This window comes from Botryllus schlosseri, chromosome 2 (genome assembly GCF_051294905.1).
Source record: "Botryllus schlosseri isolate E-star chromosome 2, Bs_hap1, whole genome shotgun sequence".
NCBI lineage: Eukaryota > Metazoa > Chordata > Ascidiacea > Stolidobranchia > Styelidae > Botryllus > Botryllus schlosseri.
Window position 1 is genome coordinate 10,367,461 of NC_137237.1, and position 21,692 is coordinate 10,389,152.

The 21,692-nt window shown below is 42.1% G+C and overlaps 2 protein-coding genes across 2 annotated transcripts; both read left to right on the forward strand.

The window, feature by feature from the left end:
• The first annotated feature begins 15,211 nt into the window (after positions 1-15,211).
• LOC145433459 (leucine-rich repeat-containing protein 49-like) lies at positions 15,212-18,603 on the forward strand. Its single transcript, XM_080310573.1, has one exon. The coding sequence runs from the start codon at positions 15,997-15,999 to the stop codon at positions 18,559-18,561; it is 2,565 nt and encodes an 854-aa protein (XP_080166699.1). The 5' UTR covers positions 15,212-15,996; the 3' UTR covers positions 18,562-18,603.
• Position 18,604: 1 nt separating this feature from the next.
• On the forward strand, positions 18,605-21,476 carry LOC145433462 (U1 small nuclear ribonucleoprotein C-like). Its single transcript, XM_080310576.1, has 5 exons — positions 18,605-18,723; positions 18,785-18,827; positions 18,893-19,001; positions 19,268-19,351; positions 21,133-21,476. Exons 1-5 carry the CDS (start codon positions 18,716-18,718, stop codon positions 21,303-21,305), a joined length of 417 nt encoding a protein of 138 aa, XP_080166702.1. The 5' UTR covers positions 18,605-18,715; the 3' UTR covers positions 21,306-21,476.
• The last annotated feature ends 216 nt before the right edge of the window (positions 21,477-21,692 follow it).

Sequence of the window (21,692 nt, forward strand, 5' to 3'; positions counted from 1 at the left end):
AAATATCTGCGACGAGTTCGACCCGACTGGCCGAGTAACTCAATTCGGGTGCCTCACGGCGCGGCTAGTATAAAGCTCTGGGTTGTTTCGAAGTCCCACCTGCATTCTGTATCTGTTACCTATAGGTCAATCCGCCATCCGCGTACCTGATTTCGTATCACAAGAACAAATCACCTCTACTCGAGGTCAAACAGATAAAAACATATGATATAGCTATCAGTTTATCGTAACCAAGATTGACAACTAGTGTGAACCTCGAAATCCTAAAGTGATAAGACCAAAAGAGCACTTGAGTAACTGCGCGAATCAAACGACGGTAAAAATCAATATTAGGTTATCACGTATTATTAAAGGCGAAAGCTGTGCAGTGCATAATGTTCATTACTGTGCGACAGGGAATAATTAGATGCAATCGTGAGAGCGTTAGACTTATATACTCCACCAAACGTGAACTTATCTTTGTGCCACAAAATAAGCAAGTCGTACCCCCTATGTCAGTAAATCGATATCTTTAAAAGTTTAGATCACATTTTATCGGTATATCTGATTTTCACAGACGGTTCTCATTCATGATTGCGACAGGGTGTGGAATGTGGATATGACTTTGATATTCCCAATAATAAGACGTCCTCTGCCAATTCTTTGTCATCCTATTATTAGGCCTGTTCAGCGAAACTAATGACCCATCGTTCAAGTTCCCTATCTTGGACATCGAATAATATCCAAGGAAGAGTCGCCATACTTGGCGATATATTGCACAATGCACATGGATGGCAAATTTCAATTACGCTCCTCCTTTCCAAATCACCGAGATAGTTGAGAAGATTCACCAAATCAAAGAACAATGGATGTGGCAATGGCGTATTCAACGCAATGAAACCGCCGACCAACTTGCAAGAAACGCTGTTTCATCAGCATAACAGACAGCATTGCCGTAGCGGATGTAAACTAGCTCCTTATATGAACAATGAACATGTGCAAAAACAATTGACATAGACTGTGCGAGTGGTGTGCGTACAGGACAAGTGAAGCCGGAAGTCATTACTAGTCTAGACGCACGATTTACGATAGTTTGCTGTGCCTAATCTCAAGCAAATAGTAATTCGAGTAGTAAATCGAGCAATTGCCGACTCAATAATCGGATGTAGTGACTCTCTTTTGTGTGAGCAATGTTTATTATCCGATACCGTCAAACAGTGCTCTTGGTATGCAAGGCAACGCGTGGAAATGAAGCCCCTCTGTCCATAATAATTCTCCTTTATTCATCAACTGTGATAATTGCTCCTGTCCTGGGTGGCTCGGCTCTGGAGACTCTGTTATATCATCATATCGAGCCTCCCGTCTACCTCGCATGTCGCATGTCTAGTGTTACATTTTTGTTGCGCGATGTTTATATGTAATGTAGACGAATAAAGATTCTTACAAGTAAATGCTGGAGCATATCATTGAATTCGTCCGCAAAACATGACACATTTTTTATTATTTAATGTATATTGTAGTTCACTATCGCCTGTCGAGTACTTTTAACGCGAGAACTGCGAAATACTCGGAGACTCATTTGTAACCCTGAACGTCATATTCTCTCTAAATATGTTTCGTGTTTGAGTATATGTGGATTAAAGAACTCGCAAACCGCAGTACAGGACTTACATGTAGGTTACGTAGCCAGCAAAGCTGATCGAATATATATCGGTCAGCAACTTTGCTACTACAGGAATACCGTCAAGTTCCGCTACTGTTGCAATATACCCAATATGCAAATGAATACTCATACTGATGTATGTTTAGAATTTAGATAATACTAATCATTTAACTATGGTTTGGTATCGCTCTGACGCTGTATTTGTTTCGTTCTGTCTGTCTTATTCAGTCAGTACTAATGGGCGGGATATAATATGTATGTTGTTGTTGTGATGCAAAAGACTATAATGCGAGAAGCCTCACTATGTTTTATTTTAATTTTTAAACAACAATAATAACTAAAGTTACATTATCCTTCCCTGTCGTATATATCTAACAGTCCAACTGATACAGCTCTCAGCTCAGCACTTTTCGTTGATCCGCTAATGTATCGTACAAAACCAACTTTCACAAATAAACAGAAGCGTTCCATGTCGCTGAACACCGCGAACTGTAGCCTACAGAAATACTGAAGCAGTTCTAGTACTCCATACATGGTACATTGTTAACAACACTGGTCACTGTTCAGTGTTCATTACACCAAGGACACACGGGAAATGCTAAATAGTTACGCATCTACGACTAATAAACTAACTTTGATTGCAGTTATACTATAGCATGTAGAACTCAGAACTGTGGCAGTGAATTCAGGTTGATTTCGATGATTCGGCTGAATCATCGCAGGGCTCATTTTTCAGCATAAGCAAATAATCTTACGACTGTGGAATGCAATCTATGCATATCTTATGCTGTACGGTAAAATAGGTCTGTAGTTGGAGCAAGTCTTCTACGACTCATAATTTTTGGGTTATTATGTTTATATACTATGTCGTTACGACTTGCGATATCGCCAACGGGCTGATAAACTGAAGGTCACGTGAAAAACTGAACAGAACATGAACAAAGTCAACACTACAGTGAACACTGAACAGTTCGTCGCGATACAGATCGCCGAGAGCTCAACATCTAGACTTGATTTACAACTGAAGAAAAAGACTTCACAACAACTTTTTGCGTTGTCATGAAAATCAGCACATAGCCTGTGCCTGAGAATTTGAATTCCCTTCTTCCTCTCAAGGACCTTGCGAACGCTGATCGGGAAATACAGCAATCCAGTCCGAGTTGTTGTTATATAATTATCGAACAATTGCCGCGACGCAAGTTACTTGGAACATCTTTGTACTTGACGTAAAAGACGAATTACTGAATAGATACGCGCGTTCTCGTTTGTAATCTTCTGCTGCGTGTATTAATTCCTGTCTGCCGAATTGTCGCTAAGGTCATTTGTCTGCATATGGTTTAATTCGTTACTCCCACGACGCATTGTGCCTTGAAGTAGGCTACGTTTTTATTCGATTTCAATTCAATTCAATTTATTGCTAGTATTTTCATCATTTCAATGCACCACAGGACTGCGATACGGTTCCATATACTAATACAGAGAATGGTATTACCGAGAATACTATTACCGAGAATGGACATTACCGAGAATGTACATCACCGAGAATGGACATTAACGAGCAGCACCGTAACTGCCGCACCCCAAACCCCCCAATTGGGGGGGGGGCGAGCTCGATGGGGGGCCCAAAATTATTTCGTGAATTAGTATAAATCATAGAGTATTTTTTGAAAATTTATGCAATTTTTTCAAGTAGCCAGTAGTCAAGTAGCCATTTATCTTTATTATTGGGTATTGGGCCATTACTGCGCCACGACCCACCAAGACATACACTCAAGTTTTAGGCCATATAACATGCGACTCCAAGAAGTGTGCCAGAAAGATTGGCAGCAAGAAAAGCTTGGCCGAAAAGGTCTATGCCCTTATGCAGACCAAAGACTTCGCTATATAGGCCTATACAAAATACATATAGGTTTAATTGTCCATGTCCATAGGCGCATAAATGACTGGCGCCGAATGTTCCTGTCTTTGCAATCTGAACCTCACAAGACAAATACCATCCCGCTGGGAAAAATTTTATGCCAGTGAAGAAATACCAATTTGAAATCGTGTGCGTCTCTTATTTTAGAAGCCTACGTTTGGGCGGTTCTATATTTTTTGATATAGCAGACTGGAAGTCACGATATAACATCATGTAACGAAGTCATATCAACGGTTCCGCCCGCCCGAAGATGTTTAATCATTATTTACGGGCCCTCACGTTTTCGAGACACTTCACTCAGCTCTACCGGTAAATCTAATTACGTGAGTAGAGAGGACAATAAATTGATAGCATATTATATATGCAATCACCGATCTGATTGACCGATTTTATCATAAATTATCGAAAATTTTCGCGCTTCGAGCTGGCTCACAATACAGTACAGGTAATTTCGTGACAAACGCGAACAACGTGATGAGAGGGGGTCGTTTTATCACCCTATGGGAGTCCAAGACCCACGTTTTTGGGGGCTTGACGAGGTGCTGTTTCGTTCCTGCCAACGGGTATACGCCCGAAGATGTTTAATTATAATTGAGTGGTCCTACCTTTTCAAACACACCTCACTCAGCTCTTCCGGCAAATCTGATTACGTGAGCAGAGAGAAGATAAAAATTGATAACAATGTATGCAATTCCCGATCATACTGACCGATGAAATCATGAATTCTAGAAATTTTCCGCGCTTCGCGCGCTTAGGTGATAAAAGCTGGCTCACTAAAGAAACTCCCATTGAATATGATGAATAGTGGTAAACAGTGTATCACCGGAGGGGGGTGTGGGGGGCGAAGCCCCCCAGACGTTCGGTCTTTAACCCTATGGGGGCTCAAGACCAAAGTTTTTTTGGGGGCCTGACGAATTGCTGTTACGGCCCTGTTAACGAGAATGACATACTGAAAAAGACATGGCCGAGAACAGACATTACCGAGAAAGACACGACCGAGAAGTACATTACCGAGAACGAGATAATCGAGAACGAGATTTGACGGCGAATATACCCACATAGGGTTTCGGTAATCTCAACAGCGGTGATCAAAATTCCTTGAATGTCGACTTACTGTCACTGCTTGTGTCACGGGGACAATAAAAATAAAGTTTAACATAAAACTATGATGGGGCTTGCGTCATTGAGAATAGTACTGACATTTAAATATAGCTGGCCTGGTGCGCACGATATCACCGCTGGCCTGGACAATTGCATCTTCAATTAATACTGCTGATGCTATTGTAAGGCGCTCGCTTCCCAACGGAAAGGCCGGTATAATTGGATTAACTCAGCGGGAGGATGATGACTTCGAAAATACTGGGAGCGTAAATGTACAATGTACAACGTGAAGTCATGTTCAATTGTTTATATCACACCGATAAAATTATCTATATCTGCCGAATGCCGGTGCGTACCACGGAGCTTTATGAGCATCCCGCATCCGGTGGTTTTCAACCTATTATGGTCGCGACTCCCCTCCAATTTGAAAACGCTCCGTGGCCCAGATCAAAATTTGACGAGCTGATTACTAAAAGAAGTCAGCGCCTTTCCCCAGACCTACTCACAGGCTATTTTGGAAGCTGATTACGTTCAACATCTTCGCAAATCCTAGAATAAAGGCAAATGACACCCACGTTTATAACCACTATCTTTGAATAAAGCACTTAAATAGCCTTCACCGTCTCTAACACCGTTATCCTATAATTACGATTACGATTAGGCTTATTTCAGTAAATGAAGGTTATTTTTATTTATTTTTTATTGCAGTTTTTGCGAAGGTGGTATAGTCCCCGCATATTAAAATCAATAAATGTGATAGTAAATCGCATGAAGCGCGAAGAACAATTTCATGTAGCAGAAATCTCCCCATATATATTGTTATTATGTCGATTTACGAAAAAATTATGAGCCTACGTCAAGCCTTCAAAATTCCGGACATATATATAGGCATATTTTAGAAATTCCTCACGGACGCAGTTTGAACAGTGAAATTCCGGACATGTCCTGGAAATTCTGGACGTATGGCAACCCTATATAATAATCATATATCTAACATATCGTGATACATTTTGAGATTATTCGGTTCGATTGGAAGAGTAACACGTCTGCTCTACATTTTATTCTTTTCATTATTACTGATCGTCATGCTCTAATATTCGATCAATAGGGCAACAATAATGTGAATGATTTTATTATTTTCTCGGTAATGTCCACTCGCGGTAGTGTCTTTGTTGGTAATTTTCATTCTCGGTAATAGTATTCTCGTTCGTGTGCAACTGTCCCTCTCGGTAATAGCATTGTCTGATGTATTGACCGGGCACGCTGCGACACAATGAAAGATAGGAAGGCGTCGAAACGACTTGAAGTAGTCTACGAAATCAGACACCCACCTGGCCTAGGCGATATAAAAAAAGGACCCATGCACACTGAATGAAAAGTAAAAGAAGATAATATAAGAGGACCGGTGATAATCAAAAGGTGGCATGTGTCAGACGGCGAGATCGATATGTCAGGTCGTGGTCGTAGTCCGGTAAAATAGAGGGCTAAATAGTATTGATTCAGTAAAAATTGTTTGTATTTTGACTTGAATGTAGCTAGACATGCTCGATGACTGTCGGATAGCCGGTTGGTCATACCAAATCTCAGTTTCGGCAACACAATGAAAGTTTGATGAAAAGTTTGATGGGTCGCTGACCGAAAAAAGGTTGGAAAGCACTGACTATAGTGACTTACCTGCACTCTGCACCACCATAGGTTCCTGCCAACGCTGTCTCGGATTGCTGACAGCCTAGCGAAGAAAGCCGGGGAGGCAGTTTTACGTCCCACCTATCAAGAAGCCGGACCATCAATAGCAGGGGTTCTCAAACTGTTGTTCACGGACCTCTGTGTCCGCGAAAGGGTAATGTTGAGATACATTATCAATAACCTACAAAACAGATAATCATTTGGCAATGAGGCCGTGAATGTGGGGCTGTGAAAGAGGTGACATTGTTCGTCAATAATTTGCTTATTGTAGGCATGGAATAGCGTAAATTTAGATGAGCTTGGTGCAATGACCTTTTTTAGTAATCACATCAAGGTAGCTTTTTAGGCATCAAGTAGACTGAATCGAGATTGGGCCGGAAAGTCGCGGCCCTTTTTCTCTTGGTAGTAATATACTTCCGAAATTCTGGGGCATTCTGTTTTTGCCACATTTGCACATTTATATTATAATATTAGTTGTAGCTATAGGAAAGGACGTAGTTCATTTTTGTCCTTGATGTTTGTTTTTTTGCGGCATATACACCGACTCATGATACACATACACGCGATCTGCGCATATGCATACCATGAGTGCATGATGTGCATATGCCGCTGGACAAGGAAGTGCAGATATAGCCTTTACGGCTTTCTAAGTCATGCACCACCCCTCCATGCTATCCCAGTAATGCATGAGCGCCAAGCAGGGAAGCCATGGATACCAGTGTTACTAATCAGGTCTTTGGTCTGACCCGGCCGGGAATCGAACCCACGACCTATAGGCTGCTATATGTTAACTATAGGCCAACTTCCTCAATTCAGTTAGTTTAGTAACTTTAGTTAATGTCATTTTGGACTAAATCTTTTTTACAATGCGCGAAGATCGGGAATGGCAGCAGAGTAAAGTCATAGGCCTGCATTCAAGGACGCTGTTACTGTTACTCAAACTCCGGTCGCGCTTAATGCTTGGGTATAGTTCGGGTTAACTCCATTCCAGCGCAGGTTTCGTATTCAATGGAGATTTCGGGCGATTTTCACTTTTGAATCATTACTCAATAGCTTCGGCAGTGTTAGTCAACGAGTCGTCACGATGCCTACTATTGATTGTTGGTGCTCTGTATTGCAATCTGCGGGGACGGAAGCATATGTGCGCTACCGAGTTTCACCCTCAATTACATCAACACATTCATTTTTGAATTCTAACGTTGATGAAATTTACAATTGAATGACAAAACATAAGGGGGTTCACTCAAACCACAAAATCATTTTGGGATACGGTTTATAGCAGTGGTTCCCAACGTGGGCGATTTTGAGAAACAGGGGGCGAAAATAACGAAGAAGCGATGGGGGCGAAAGCGTACGAAGGAGACGATAGGGGGCGAAATGTTACAACGCCTATAGTTAACTAATCGGCACGAAATACACGTGAAAACAGATTGTTCTGGATTTGCCTCAGAAGTTGACAAGAAAAATGTAAAAGGGGGGGGGCGGCGAAAATTTTGCGTCGAGTTGATAAGGGAGTGATGAGTCGAAAAAGGTTGAGAAAGGTAGGAACCACTGCTCTATAGCTATGCCATTACGCTATCTTGTCGGCTAACCTTAGTCAAATATATCTTCTCAGAGTCTACTCTAAATCAAATCACCATTCCTCGAATACGTCACATAAAGGTAACTGGCAACAACCCAATGTATGTCCGACCCCAATTATCATTATTATTATTTATTTTATGCTATGCTGAATTCAATAATCCCAACCAACTGCAACCAAATTTATAAAGAATATCTGTAATTGTTGAATGCAGGATGTGATCAAACCAGTTGACCCTACCCAAAGTCATATCGATTAGGCTACTTCGTTAAGTTCCTGTTATTATTTCATGCGTCAATGTTAGACTATTTTCTTCACGGTTGGACGAATCAAAACTATTTCTCTCTCTCTCAATGAACAAATCTGAAGCTGAACTAAACTACAAAGTATCAGTATCACCAAATCTCTTCCCGTATGATGTTCCCGAGAATGTACAGTAGCCTACATGAAGCATAATGTTCAAATGAACAATAAGAGCTTCGAGGTGCGCACTGCATGCTGATAGACGTATAGCCGCATTTCGTCCTCCTAATATCTCGCAAAAAAGAGGTATTCCTTGCCTCTTTTGTCAATAAAACCTCTTCTCATGATCCGCCACCGCTCCTTCCACATTTGGCTTCATCAGCAGCTGAGAATTGAAAAGGATGATATAATAATAAAATTATTAATGATAAATTGCGTTATAATTGATGCGCTATGCGTCACGTGTGTATACATGGCAAAATAACGATCGATAAAGAGAATTTTTTAGACGAGTTTCTCATGAGAACTGCTAAGATCATCCATTTGATACCATTTCATCATTTCAGAACATCACAATGCATAAAATATCCAATGTACATTCGAAATATATATCGTTCGATTTGTATAGATAGTTGTGTCGTTTATTAGTCATGTCTACAAAAAGAACAAGAACGCTCTGATGAAAATGTAAGTCCATCAAAGTATCATGGTACGGACAGTACTGATCATGTTTGATTATAGATTAGCCTACTACCTATTACCTACGTAGGTTAGTGGGATATATAATTTGATAACATATCACGTGCAGGGGTCTCAAACACGCAGCCCGCGCGAACGTTTTGTGCAGCCCGCGACGTCATTTTGGATTTTCAAGTGTTCGACAATATATTCAACTTCCACATATCTTTTTCAGAGTTGAGAACTTAACGATCACTCAAAAACTTCACCAAAATCGTTAAATCTCATCAATCTTCACTATCACATCACTTTCAAAAGCTACCATGCGGTGGAAAATCACATATGCCACATTTCTAGACATGATGATAAAACATGACTCGTTGATGATTCGAGACTGAAAATTGTGATTTGGACTTGGGCGCGACTGTTCGTAAAATTACTCGAATTCGGACTGACTGGGTGATAAAAAATGACTTCAGTTGAGTACGGTCAAACCATAGCCTATAGCTAAAGGCTATGGTCAAACGTTAAAATCAGAGAAGGACTTGTGACTCGGAACACCGTGACTTGGTACGACCACGGTTGCAACAAACTATCGAACTGTCGTGGGGAATAGTATAGGCTAATATATCAAAAGGCTTGTGTTGTCTAGCGTATATTGCTATCTAATCAGGTCAGTATGGAAACCATTGGCATTCTGTTGTCCCCATGATGTATAGTTATTTACATCATCATGTATCAAATTTTAAAATGATTCAGAACTTCGTGAGGTGACATTAGGGCTGGAAACATGTTCGATTTGACTTAAAGTTCAAGACGTGTCGTTTGACGACATGCGAGCGAAAAGTACAGAACAGACACGAGCTGACTCATCGCTAAACCGCGCAGTTTGCGCGATCTTTAGTTTTTGATTCATTCATTTTGTGCAGGACCGCAAACCACCCAATTGGAGAGGAGCCGAGCTTGAAAGGAGCCCAAAATTATTTTTCCAATGAACATAAATCAGAGTGTATTTTTTAAAATTCTTTTTCCAACATTTTTCAATTTCTTTTCGCGATTTAGTGTCACTAAATGTATTGCTTATTAGTTGCCCTTCTCCGAGAAACACGCATGATTTATAAAAATAGGCATGGCGTTAGCCATTTTCACGCCACGACGTACCAACACATAATGAAATTAAGGCTAACATAGGACTCCGAAAGGTGTGCCAAAATTCGACAGCGAGAAAACCGATTCAATCATGAATGATCGAAAATTTGCGCTATTGGCTCGATTAAGCTACATAAACTCTGCTTACACTGAGTAGTGAGTATAGAACGAGTGCGCTCACAAGCACATATGAAAACATCCACCCAACTGTAGGGTCTGGGGGCGAATCCCCCGGAAGTTTGGCTTATCGTCCTGTGGGGCCCAAGACCAACGTTTTTTGGTGTGGGCTGACGAAATGTTTTTTTCGGCCCGGATTTGCGGATGGCGGTATAGTTGCTATGTAAGGTGTTGTCTTGCGGCACGCATTATATTCGTAATTGCCATAGTATAGGCTATGCGTCTGGTGGCAGTGGACAATGAGTAGGCTAGGGCGGGGCAAACTCGATTCAGGTTCGAGTACTCGAATCACTGTGCCCAGCCCTAGCAATGAGCAAGGTAGAACCACAAGGTGTTTGGTTATGACTCCGAAACGCTTTGTCTCTCGGTGTTGTCAAAGAGAAGAACCCACCGACTTCGTTGCGAAAGTTTGTGAACGACTCTCGGCGGTAGCACGTTTATCTGGTCAAGGCAATTTTAACTCGACTCAGCAGACTGGCTACCATAAAATCATCTGGATGCCATCTTAAAGTTAATGTCACTCTCTAGCACCATATAATTGCAAAAAACGGTTGCATACATTACATTTTGGCTTCATTTCAATTTTGAAAGTTCACCGGTCCGCCAGACAATTTTTGAAATTTTACCGGTCCGCGAGGTGAAAAAGGTTGAGAACCACTGATCTAGAGCTTAAAAAATTATTTTGTAAACCTACAAAAAGTGGAATATTTCCTGTCCCAATTTATTCATCTGAAAAATAGTCTTTGCGGTACGCGCGATTTTATGTCAATACGCTTTTTGATTTCAATACAGGTACCATCAGAAAAGGTGTTGAAATTCGGCAGGGGGTACGAGAAATCTTGTTGAAAGCACAGGGGGTATACCATCGTTAAAAAGGTTAACAAACACTGCTATTGCTATGATTCAATAATTATTATATTTAAGTTGTTATTGATACTTCCAATCGAAAGCGAATCTAGCGCGGATTTTATTTATTTGACATTGGCAATGACATCAGGACATTATCAGGACTATACCAGAAGCCCGAATTAGGCTGCACTGCACAAATGCTCTGATAACAGATCAGTCTTTGGTACATTCTAAAATATTCTACCTATAATTGTGGCACGTCAATAGCTGCAATATTATGACGCGACAGCTGTTACGATGTCACAATGCGTTTGTCCTCTCGCATGGTATATATAACTCATTATTTTGAAAAATTATGCCCGCGGCACAAAAAAAAAATTTTATTCAACATTTGAAAATGCGATTTTATTCCGTACTAAGCGTGAATAGTACTATAGTAAATTACATTTTCACAATTTTTTTGGAATGCCAGTCTGCAAGGCCCCGCCAAATAAGGCCTACTTAGAAATTGTACATCGAATACCCTTATTAATGATGCTGCGGCCCGCAGCGTCCTCAAAAACTAGAAAATTGGCCCGCGAGCAATGTCCCCTCTAAGCTGCGCAGTGCTAACACGATCTCTGCGCACAGAAAATCTAAGCTGCGCACAAAAAATCCTAAGTGATGACCTTTTTTAGTCGTTACGCACCGTTGTTCATGGAACCGCGCAGTGAGTTGGTGATTGCGCGCAGACTCGTCAAAAATTAGAGGGAACATTGCCCGCGTCCCGCGAGCACATTTGAGTTTGAGACCCCTGTCATATAGTGTCCTACAGTTAGGGTGGCATTTAAAACAAAATCAATTTAAAACAAACATGTTTAAAACAAGGCCCTTGTTTGAACATGTTTTTTTTATTGTTTTTGTTTTGCCATGACGTCACGAATATTTAATTATGTTATTAAATATTTTACGGTCGGCGGTAATCATCATCAACAACACCCATTCCGTGGGTGGGTACATGCTAAAACTGCTGAATCGACGACTATTTCGAGGGTTCCAGCTACCCCACATAGTATATACGTCAACTATTATGTGTGCAAATCGTCCGTAGGCTCGTATACTACATGGTTTTTCGGATGTATTTACTCAATTACGGCATAATTGGACAACGTTTGAAAAAAGAAACATTTTTTAAAATGCATTTGTTTTAAACAAAGTGTTTTAAAACGTCGTCTGTTTTAAATGCAACCCTACCTACAGTGGTGTGGGGTGGACACGACCAAACCGCACCGCTCACTGCGATTGCGTTACGCCGTTGCGGTACTCATTCCATTTGACCAATGGCAAGAAATATCACAATTAGAGCCCGACCGATTATATCAAGTCGATATCACACTTCGAGAGAAATATCGGTGTCGGCCATTGAGGTAAAAAATATTAGCAATTTACGCGAGAAAGAATTATGATATTCTCTGTCGCCTGCACCATGGAGTTGCTTTGACGACGGAGATATACGACCGTAAGGTCACCTAGTCCGCATCCCCGTTTTTCTCCTCTATGCTAACCGTGGATGCTGAATGCTGAGCGCCTAGCAAGATAGCCGCGGATACCAGTTTTCGAGTCTTTGTTCTGACCCGGTCGGCCCCCCAGACCCCCCTCAGGCTGTACGCTGTTACAACCGCTACTGATCATCTCAATTGGGTGTTCGTTGGGTGAGTCAGCTTTTCTCGTCTGAACGCGCGCAGCGCGAGAAATTTCTGTAATTCATGACTGAATTGGTCAATATGATCTTGAATTACATATAGGCTATCTGGCTATATTGCTATCAATTTTTATCCTCTCTCTGCTCACGTAATCTGATTTACCGGTAGAGTTGAGTGAGGTGTGTAAGAAAAGGTAGGACCCCTCAATAATAATTAAACCTCTCCGGGTGTATACCCCTTGGCAGGAACGAAACAGCACTTCGTCCCCCCCAAAAACTTTAGTCTTCGGCTCCCATTGGGTGATAATGCAACCCACACTACGTTGTTCACTTTCGCCACGAAATTATGGTGGTACAATTTAGTGAGCCAGCGCTAAGCGCGAAAATTTTCGATAATTCATCATGAAATCGGTCATGATTATAGAGGCTATGAATATCGTAAAACAGTGCTCTTCAACCTTTTTCGACGTGATACACCCTTTTAACGTTTGCTCAAAACTCGTACACCCCTGTTCATCAGGGATCTTCAAAAACGACTTTTTTCCTCAAATCGTACTGGCTACTTGATAAAATTGTTAGGTTACCGAACTTAAGCCTACACACCAAATTTGGTTCAATTCCAACCAGTAGCTGCATGGCTACGGAAGAAGAAAGTTTCTATTTATAATATAATAGGCTTACCATACGTCCTCTTTTAAGAGGATTTGTCCTCTTTTTTGACTTTTTTGAAAGTGTCCTCGGAGGACGCCCTTTTGTCCTCTTTTTTGAGATTTTGTCCTCCTTTTTGAAAATTTAGGTCAGATATAGAGGAAATTGCGAGTGATATGCCGCAAATTAGCGCAGAAGTGAAGCTCCGGCGGGTATTTCGGAGGAAAAGCGGTGATTTCAGCTCTGAGCGAAATGAAGACCTTTTTTTTTAGTCATCCACCAAGCAATGTGGAGTGAAAAACGTGTTTTTGAGCTCTGAGCGGAAGTGATGACCTTTTTTTTTTTTTTTTTTTTTTTAGCCATCCACCTGGCAATGTTGAGTAAAAATCGTTATTTTCAGGTCTGAGCGGAAGTGAAGACCTTATTTTTTTTGTTTTTTTGTTTTTTATAGTCAACCGACCGCAAAGTGGGAAAAATTCACCGGTTTTTGAGAATTCTACTCCGGTTTTGTATCTTGCAAATTTCTGAAAAAGTGTCCTCTTTTTGCATTTTCAAAATATGGTAAGCCTATAATATAAAAATAAATAACGAAAAATGTGAAATTTTTCTGTTGACCCCATGAAAGTATTAGGTTGTCTTTGCCTATAAAAATGATGTCCTTCAAATTTGGTTCAATTCCAACCAGTAGAAGCGGAGTTATTGCCGTCAAAAAATTTGGATTTCGTGCCATTCGCAGCCAGTTAGGCCGCCCGCCACGCAAATTGGAATTTATTTCGTGTCAGCCCCAAAACAGCATGACATTACGAACGATAATCAACCTAAATGTAACAGTAGGCTATTGGGGAGAGAGTAGGTAAAGCTACTGCTGCAGAAGCGGTAATTCAGATCAGCGATGATATCAGGCGCACCAGCCTACTGTGTATCAGGTCTGCCTCACACCACACACAGTCGATAGTAGCACATGGGCTGCAAGAGATGTCCGTAACCTCAGATCGGTATGCCGCTACCCGCTATGTCTATTGTCGCTAATTTGCATCACTAACAAGAAAATACTAAATTGCAAATGTATGGCGAAATATTGGACATAAAATCGGCATTTTAAAACGAAAGGGTTTTATTTCAACATGGAAGCTGTTTCGACCCTGGCTGGCTTACGTCACTTCATTTATGTGCATTGCGGTACATTTATTAACGTCGGGTAGGAAGTACCGATTCAAGAAGTCTGAGCTATCGCGGCGGTTTCCTCAAAAATCACTAAAAGACAAATGACTAGCTGAACACATGTTTGTCAACTTCAAACTTTCCAACACCAAACGAAACCATTGGTCTATTGCCGACAGCTAAATGAATAGGAGAAATATTTGTTTATGACATCACAATCAAGCGGTGTACAGTATTACCAATGATATATATATGTATATATATCATTGGTATTACCATAGCAATTTACAACGTAGCAACGTAGCTACGTTGTAAATTGCTATGGTATTACACTTGAGATAACATCGTACCTGCTCATTAACCTGTGCGTCAACCTGTACTGACCCATAAACCTGTCTTTGTGATAGCTAGCCATCGCCTCATTGTAATTCAGATCTGGTACACCCTGTACACCCCATCCGAGTGGTACACCCTTTGTAAATTCTGGTACACCCTAGGGTGTACGACAACCCCGGTTGAAGAGCACTGTCGTAAAATATATCATTCCTTGGAAAAATTTAAAAATAGAGATTGTAGCACCACCGCACACCCTAGTGGCAGCATATTTACACAGCGAAGTTTCGTTTGCTGTTAGTTACTGAAGTGGTTGGTCATGCCGTAGTAGTAGCGGAAATAGAGAGATAGATGATATTCTTTTTCGCCTGCACCATCGAGTTGCTTTGACGACGGAGTTGCGATACGGCTGTGAGGTCATCTAGTCTGCGCCCCCGTTTTTTTCTATTCCATGCTATCCGTGATTGCTGAGCGTCTAGCAGGATAGCTGCGGCCTGCGGATACCAATTTTCGAGTCTTTGGTATGACCCGGCCGGTATGAACCCACGACCTACCGCTCGAGAAGCTGGACGCATCACCATTACACTATCTCGCTCGGTTCAGTTAAGTTTTATTAATAATTTTCAGTTATCAAAACACCGAACGACTGCGATGAAATCAAAAAGATAGGAAGGTGTCAAAGCGACGTGGAGTAGTCCTTGAAATCAGACACCCAATCGGGCCTAGGCGACGAAAATAGGAGGCACCCTCCTTTATTCTCATAACATCGCAATCTTGTGTTGTACCGTATTCATTTGAGAAACAAAATATTAAAATGATGATGATGATGCACACTGAATGACAAGTGTCGTGGGTCGTGCAGCCCACTCTAGAATGCGTGCCGTAACATTAGCCTATTCTGTTATATCTCTTATCGTAAAACTCAAATATAATGTTACGTAAATGAACCTGGTGTGAAATCGAATTGAAACAATTATAGGTTGAATTTGAGGTGGGGTGAACTACATTTACTATAATATATTTGAATTTTTTCCAGCTATTTTTATAGCCTGTACTGTACCAGTCAACAGTCGTCACTGCGCGGTTGCCGCTGCCGCCGACAGTTCTATATGGATCTTGATGTACCCCAAGTATAAGTACTTTGTGTGATGTACCATCCTGGGAAATTTCGTCCTAAAGGAACGCAAAGGGATTCTCGCGGAATAAACCCAGTACACTTGACCCTACATGCAACCGCCACTCCAGTCAGCGAAAGGCCTACCCGTCGAACACCCGACAGACCGACGCACGACCAATTCATTGGTTTCAAACCCTCGGAACTGCCGTTAAGCGCACGACCAGCAATTCGTAAACTGTCGGCTGCTAGTGATTTTTGTATCACCGACCACACACAGAATTTAACTAATCGTACGGCTAACATTGGCGGACCCCCTCTCCTGCTGCATGCACTGAGTGATACAAGGTTACTTAGCAGTTCTAGTAAAGCTCAGAGGCAAGCTGTCTCCCCCACGAAAGTCTTTGCTACAGAGTTTACATCTCAAGCTGCATCTGGAGATATACCAAGACGCCATAGCAGTATAGGCAGTAAAGATATTGCCCTATCTGATTTAGAATCAATGTCGTCTCATCATCGTTCCCAATATCAGTACAGTCTGAGCAGCAATAGCAGCAATTCGATGAACTATCGACATTCAACGCACCCATCTAACCCTAATTATCGAGATCATCACCATGAAGCCGAGAAAAACACGCCGTGTCTACCCGGGGATCGAGTCATTTTCGCTGAAAGCCCTTCGGCGCCTGGAATACCGATTGTTTATCGGACGGTGGAGGAGAGAAGTTCAAACCCAGACCGGTTGAACTTGGACAGAAGGAAGCTAACCGTATGCCCCATATTGGAAGGCGAGGAACACTTGCGCTTGCTAAATTTCCAACACAACCAAATTTCAAAGATTCAGCATCTCTCGAATTTGCGGCGTTTGATTTTCCTCGACCTATACGACAATTGCATCACGGACATGACCGGACTGTCGTCTCTGAAATCGCTGAGAGTGTTGATGTTGGGAAAAAATCGCATTCGGCACATCTCAAGCCTTGAAAATCTCTCAAAACTAGACGTGTTGGACCTCCACGGTAATCAGATCGAAGTGATATCGAACTTGAGACACCTGACCGAGCTGCGCGTCTTAAATCTGGCTGGAAATCAAATCGAACGGGTCGACAATCTCGCCGGCATGGATACTTTGACTGAACTAAATCTCAGAAGAAACAAGATTATTTCCATCAAGGAAATAAATCTGTTGCCGTCTTTGCAGCGACTGTTTCTGAGTTACAATTCAATTTCTCAGTGGGAGAATGTGTCGTGTTTGGGTGAGTCTATATCGCTCACTGAAATTTCTCTCGACGGAAATCCGATTGCGACCGAATCGTCGTACAAACAGACCTTGTTGAAGCACATGATTCAGCTTAAGCAACTGGATTCCAAGAGAATCACAGACGATGAGAGAAGAGTGGCTGCTGTGATCGTACGAAAGGAGGAAGAACGGAAAAGAGAAGTTCACAAGCAAGCGATCGCCAAAGAGAAAAAGCGTCTCGCCATCAAGAATGCCGCGAGACAATGGGAGGCTGAATTTGGCACTGTACCCTTGGACGTTGAGGCATTGAGTAATTCGAATAGTATTAATAGCCATCGCTCCGACTGTAGCGGTAAAACAGAGGGTAGTAGTTCGATACCAGGAAATGCAGCGTGGCTGAATTTCGCCGACACACACAAAAGCTTTCAGACGCACTCTACCTCGAATGCCGGCGACGGGAACAAGCACAGTAGCAATGCACCGCAAGCCACCTCTCTGGACATTTCCGATTCTTACCTAGCTGAGATTGATGGCGATTGCCTTCAGTTGTTTGGTCCTGGTGCTCTCGATTCCTTGGACAAAAATTGGGGCGCTCAAGCGTCCAGCTCTGTTACCACTATTTCTGTTCAATTTATCAATTTCAATGATTTTTGTTCTTTCATGCCAAAAATTAGAAACAGATTTCCTAATGCCAGAAATATTATTTTTAAGGAAGTCAATTTGCATAGTCTCCCCCAGATCAATGCGTTGTCCCAAATGCGTCGTTTAGAATCTATTTCTGTCGAGTGCAGTCCTGGCAATCCTATCACACAATATTCACTGTGGCGTTTGTATTTGTTGTTTCGATTGTCGCACTTTGACTTGAAAAAAATCAACAATATCCCAGTCTCTCAAGCAGAAATTGAACACGCTGAAAATATCTTCGGCACTCTTGCCGATGTCACCAACTCTGAACTGTCACAATACAGGCTGCTCTCTATTATTGGCGACGGCAGTGGGCAGGCTGCGGCATTGCGTTCGGGCCCTAAACCTAAGAATAAAACCACTGTGGACGGAGATTTCCAGCCCTCTGAAAAACCTTTTTTGAATGAGTCTATAGGAAAAGTAGGGTTGCAGTATTACCCGACCAAGTTGATACACACATCTAGAAAAAAGAGCCAGCTACGCAAACAGGTGGCACACCAATTCGTCCAAGATATCTGTGACGATGTTGTCCTTACTAACAAAAAACATGCTGCTCTCGACAAGGTCTGGACCTCCATTTTTGTACGGATGGTGAAGGAATCGCTGTCCGACATGTGGAATATGGAAGAGTATTTGAAACAGCAGTATGCTAGTGTTGTAGACGTAGATTCGTAGATATTATGTACTGTTAGATTTTCGTAACTGATGATTTTATATTTCTGTAGATGCTTGTTAATGCTGCTGCCTATATCATACTGTAGAGCGCCGAAAAAGTTGCTGAGTGACTGAGAACAAAAATTATTTTGAGCTGTATTGCGACCAAGACACAATGCCCAAGTAAGCGTTGTATCTGCACATTGTTACTTAGCAGGACGCTCACTGAATGTTCTTTTGACAGATATTATTGTGATTACTGTGACACTTATCTGACCCACGATTCGGTAAGTTGATGTTGGTTAGTGATATCTCGCTATCGCGCATATGATTGATATTCTAAATTATTCAGCCCTCCGTTCGAAAGACGCATTGTTCTGGAAGGAAGCACAAGGACAATGTTCGAGTCTACTACCAAACTTGGATGGAAGAACAAGCTCAGGCACTGATTGATAAAACGAGTGAGTTCATTTTTCTCCCTGGCTCCCTCCCTCAGTGTGTCCCTACCACAAAAATTCTGTTGCTGTACCCAACAGAAAACATGTTTGAAGTTTTGTGCTAAGTGTGTGCTTACTAATGTAGACTTGCAACGCTGATCACGGCTTTATTTTCTGGTGGCATGACTCGTGCCCTATAACAGAGGTATGTTACTGACCATCCCCAGTCGATAAATTGCTACAGAACAATAGAATGTTTAGAATTCTACAGTATGCTTTTATTATTGCAGCCAAAGAGTTTCAGAAAGGGAAGATTCAAGGATTTGGAGCTGCAATCCCTCCTCCTGGAGCCATGATGAGACCTGGCGTTCCCAGTAAGTTCAAATATCGATCACCTTGCCTTCAATTAGAATTGTAACCAACTCGCAAGGTTCCGAGTCACAAGCAGGGCTTTGGAGCAGCCGTAAATTTTAACTGCTCCAGCTCCGACTCCGGAGCTTTCTTCTATCAGACATTAGCTCCGGCTCCAGCTCCGGAGCCGCATTATTACCACTGCTCCGGCTCCAGCTCCGGCTCCAGCTCCGGCTCTGAAATTATCGAATGGGCTTGTCTATATCAGGGGTGGCCAACCCGACACCAAATGTGGCCCGCGAGATGGTTTTCCGTGACCCGCGATGTAATTTCCTATTATATTATAAAAAATGAATTGCTCAGATTGTGAACTTGCAATGCCAACCAAAAACTACAATTCTGGCTGCGACACTTGGAATGTTGATGACTATCAGTTCCGACGCATTGGCAGATCCAGGGTCCAGTCACATTTTCAGTAAATCGTCGTACATTACAATAAACTAAAATTGTAGAGAAATTTTTCTTCACGCTTCGCGTGTTTAATTGTCACACGATTTCTTGCTTGGTAGCCTACCCCCTACTGAAAATGAAAAAAAACGCCTAATTTACCCGATTGAGTCTAACTGTATTCGCAATTATGAAAGAAAGTCTTTTCGCGTTTGCGCTCGCATACAGATCGTCGACGGTGAAATGTAGGCACAAAGCGATTGTCGCATATAATCGGAGACCTTCGATATCGATGTGGCCAGACGCCGAATAGTCGTGTCCTTGCAAACTGAGCCTAGCGGGCGGTATACAATAGACCCGCAATATACTCAAGTAATATATTATTGGCCTAGTTCATTTATAAACTATGAAAATTTTACCCGCTTGGCGCGGCTAGTGGACCGCGCACTCGTTCGTCAATTGTATGTGCCCCTTCAGCTGAAAAGGATGGCCATTCCTGATCCATATAAATTACTAATCTACCCATAGGTTAGTTATCTATGGTAATCTAGAGTCTGTCAGCCGTCAGTAACATCCGATGTAGCAACGAAGACATATAGGCGCCGCCGTGTCGGCTTGTGACGTGATAATGAATACTTGTCAATTGTCGACAACATCATAGCTGCATTAGAACGCACTATGCCATTGCTGTGCACAGCAATAAAATTCAGGCCTGCTGTTCAATTATGATAAATCAGTAGATGTGGTTATTGCATATATAATAGCATCTTATGAAATACGTCGGAGCCGGAGCTACTCCTCAAATAACGGGCTCCAGCTCCGGCTAAATTTTATGTAGAGCTCCGGCTCCAGCGAAAATGCACGGCTCCGGGGCTCCGGCTCCAAAGCCCTGGTCACAAGTCAATCTTACTTTATAGTTTTTAGGCGAGTCAAGTCGAGTCATTTTCATTTCATCACCGAGTCAAGTCCGAGTCGTGGTATGGCGTCCACAAGTAATGTCCAACCCAATTTTTTACAACTTTGCTTTGGCGATATGATATGCCTCTCGTTCACAATATGCTAATTTTCATCATTCTTAACAATTTCTGGCCCTAATTTTGATGTACGAATAAATCATAGACGAAATCGTAAAGTGGAACTTTTCTATTCTTCCAAGTTACAATGAAATGTCTGTCTCGCCTCTCTCACAAATTGACTCAAGGGTCATTTTCAGAAATTAGGAAATTGACTCTAGTCATGTCGTGTCATGACTCGCGCCATTACAGCCGTGCCTTCGATTTCATCATTGGCAGACGGCTGAACTGTGCATATATATATAAAATATATCGGATTTATATAGTCTTTTTCTACTTTTCAGTGGGGGGACCAATGGCGCCCGGTATGATGCAGATGCGCCCGATGATGGCAGCGCCTGGCGGACCCATGATGGGACCACAAGCAATGTCCGTTAGGCCCATGATGGGAGCACCCGTCATGATGATGGGTCCGGCTCGTGGAGTTCAGATGGTGCGAATGCAGCAACCAGAATGAGGGAAATGAGTTATGTGACGCAAAAAGATTTGCCGTTGATCGCTGCTTTCAACACCAGCTTGGGGACTGTGCTGAGAAACTCCGGTCACGGAGTCGATTCGAGTCTTTTTATATTTTTATGAATCGGTTACTCTTTGTGGCTGATGAAATAAAACTGCCTTGCTGCTAGGACTGCTGAGTAGTGTTTGCAGGAGCTCTCATAATTTGTAGACTGCGGTATGAGGATAGTCAAGTAATTAGTCACTTCTCTGGCGGCAGGGCATGGTATGGAATGGCAATTTTCAATTTTCCATACCCGCCCCAATCACTCCATAACATGACTCGAGTCATCCCAACACTGCGATATGGCCTATAAATGCCTTGTTACTCGTCACCCCAAGAGTCGCA

What these genes read in the sequence shown, in the direction of transcription:
- LOC145433459 (XM_080310573.1), top strand. Translation starts at nt 15,997, where the DNA reads ATGTACCATCCTGGGAAATTTCGTCCTAAAGGAACGCAAAGGGATTCT.
- LOC145433462 (XM_080310576.1), top strand. An exon ending in GGCACTGATTGATAAAACGA is followed by an intron (nt 19,002 to 19,267) that starts GTGAGTTCATTT and finishes TTATTATTGCAG; the next exon opens with CCAAAGAGTTTCAGAAAGGG. An exon ending in GATGAGACCTGGCGTTCCCA is followed by an intron (nt 19,352 to 21,132) that starts GTAAGTTCAAAT and finishes TCTACTTTTCAG; the next exon opens with TGGGGGGACCAATGGCGCCC.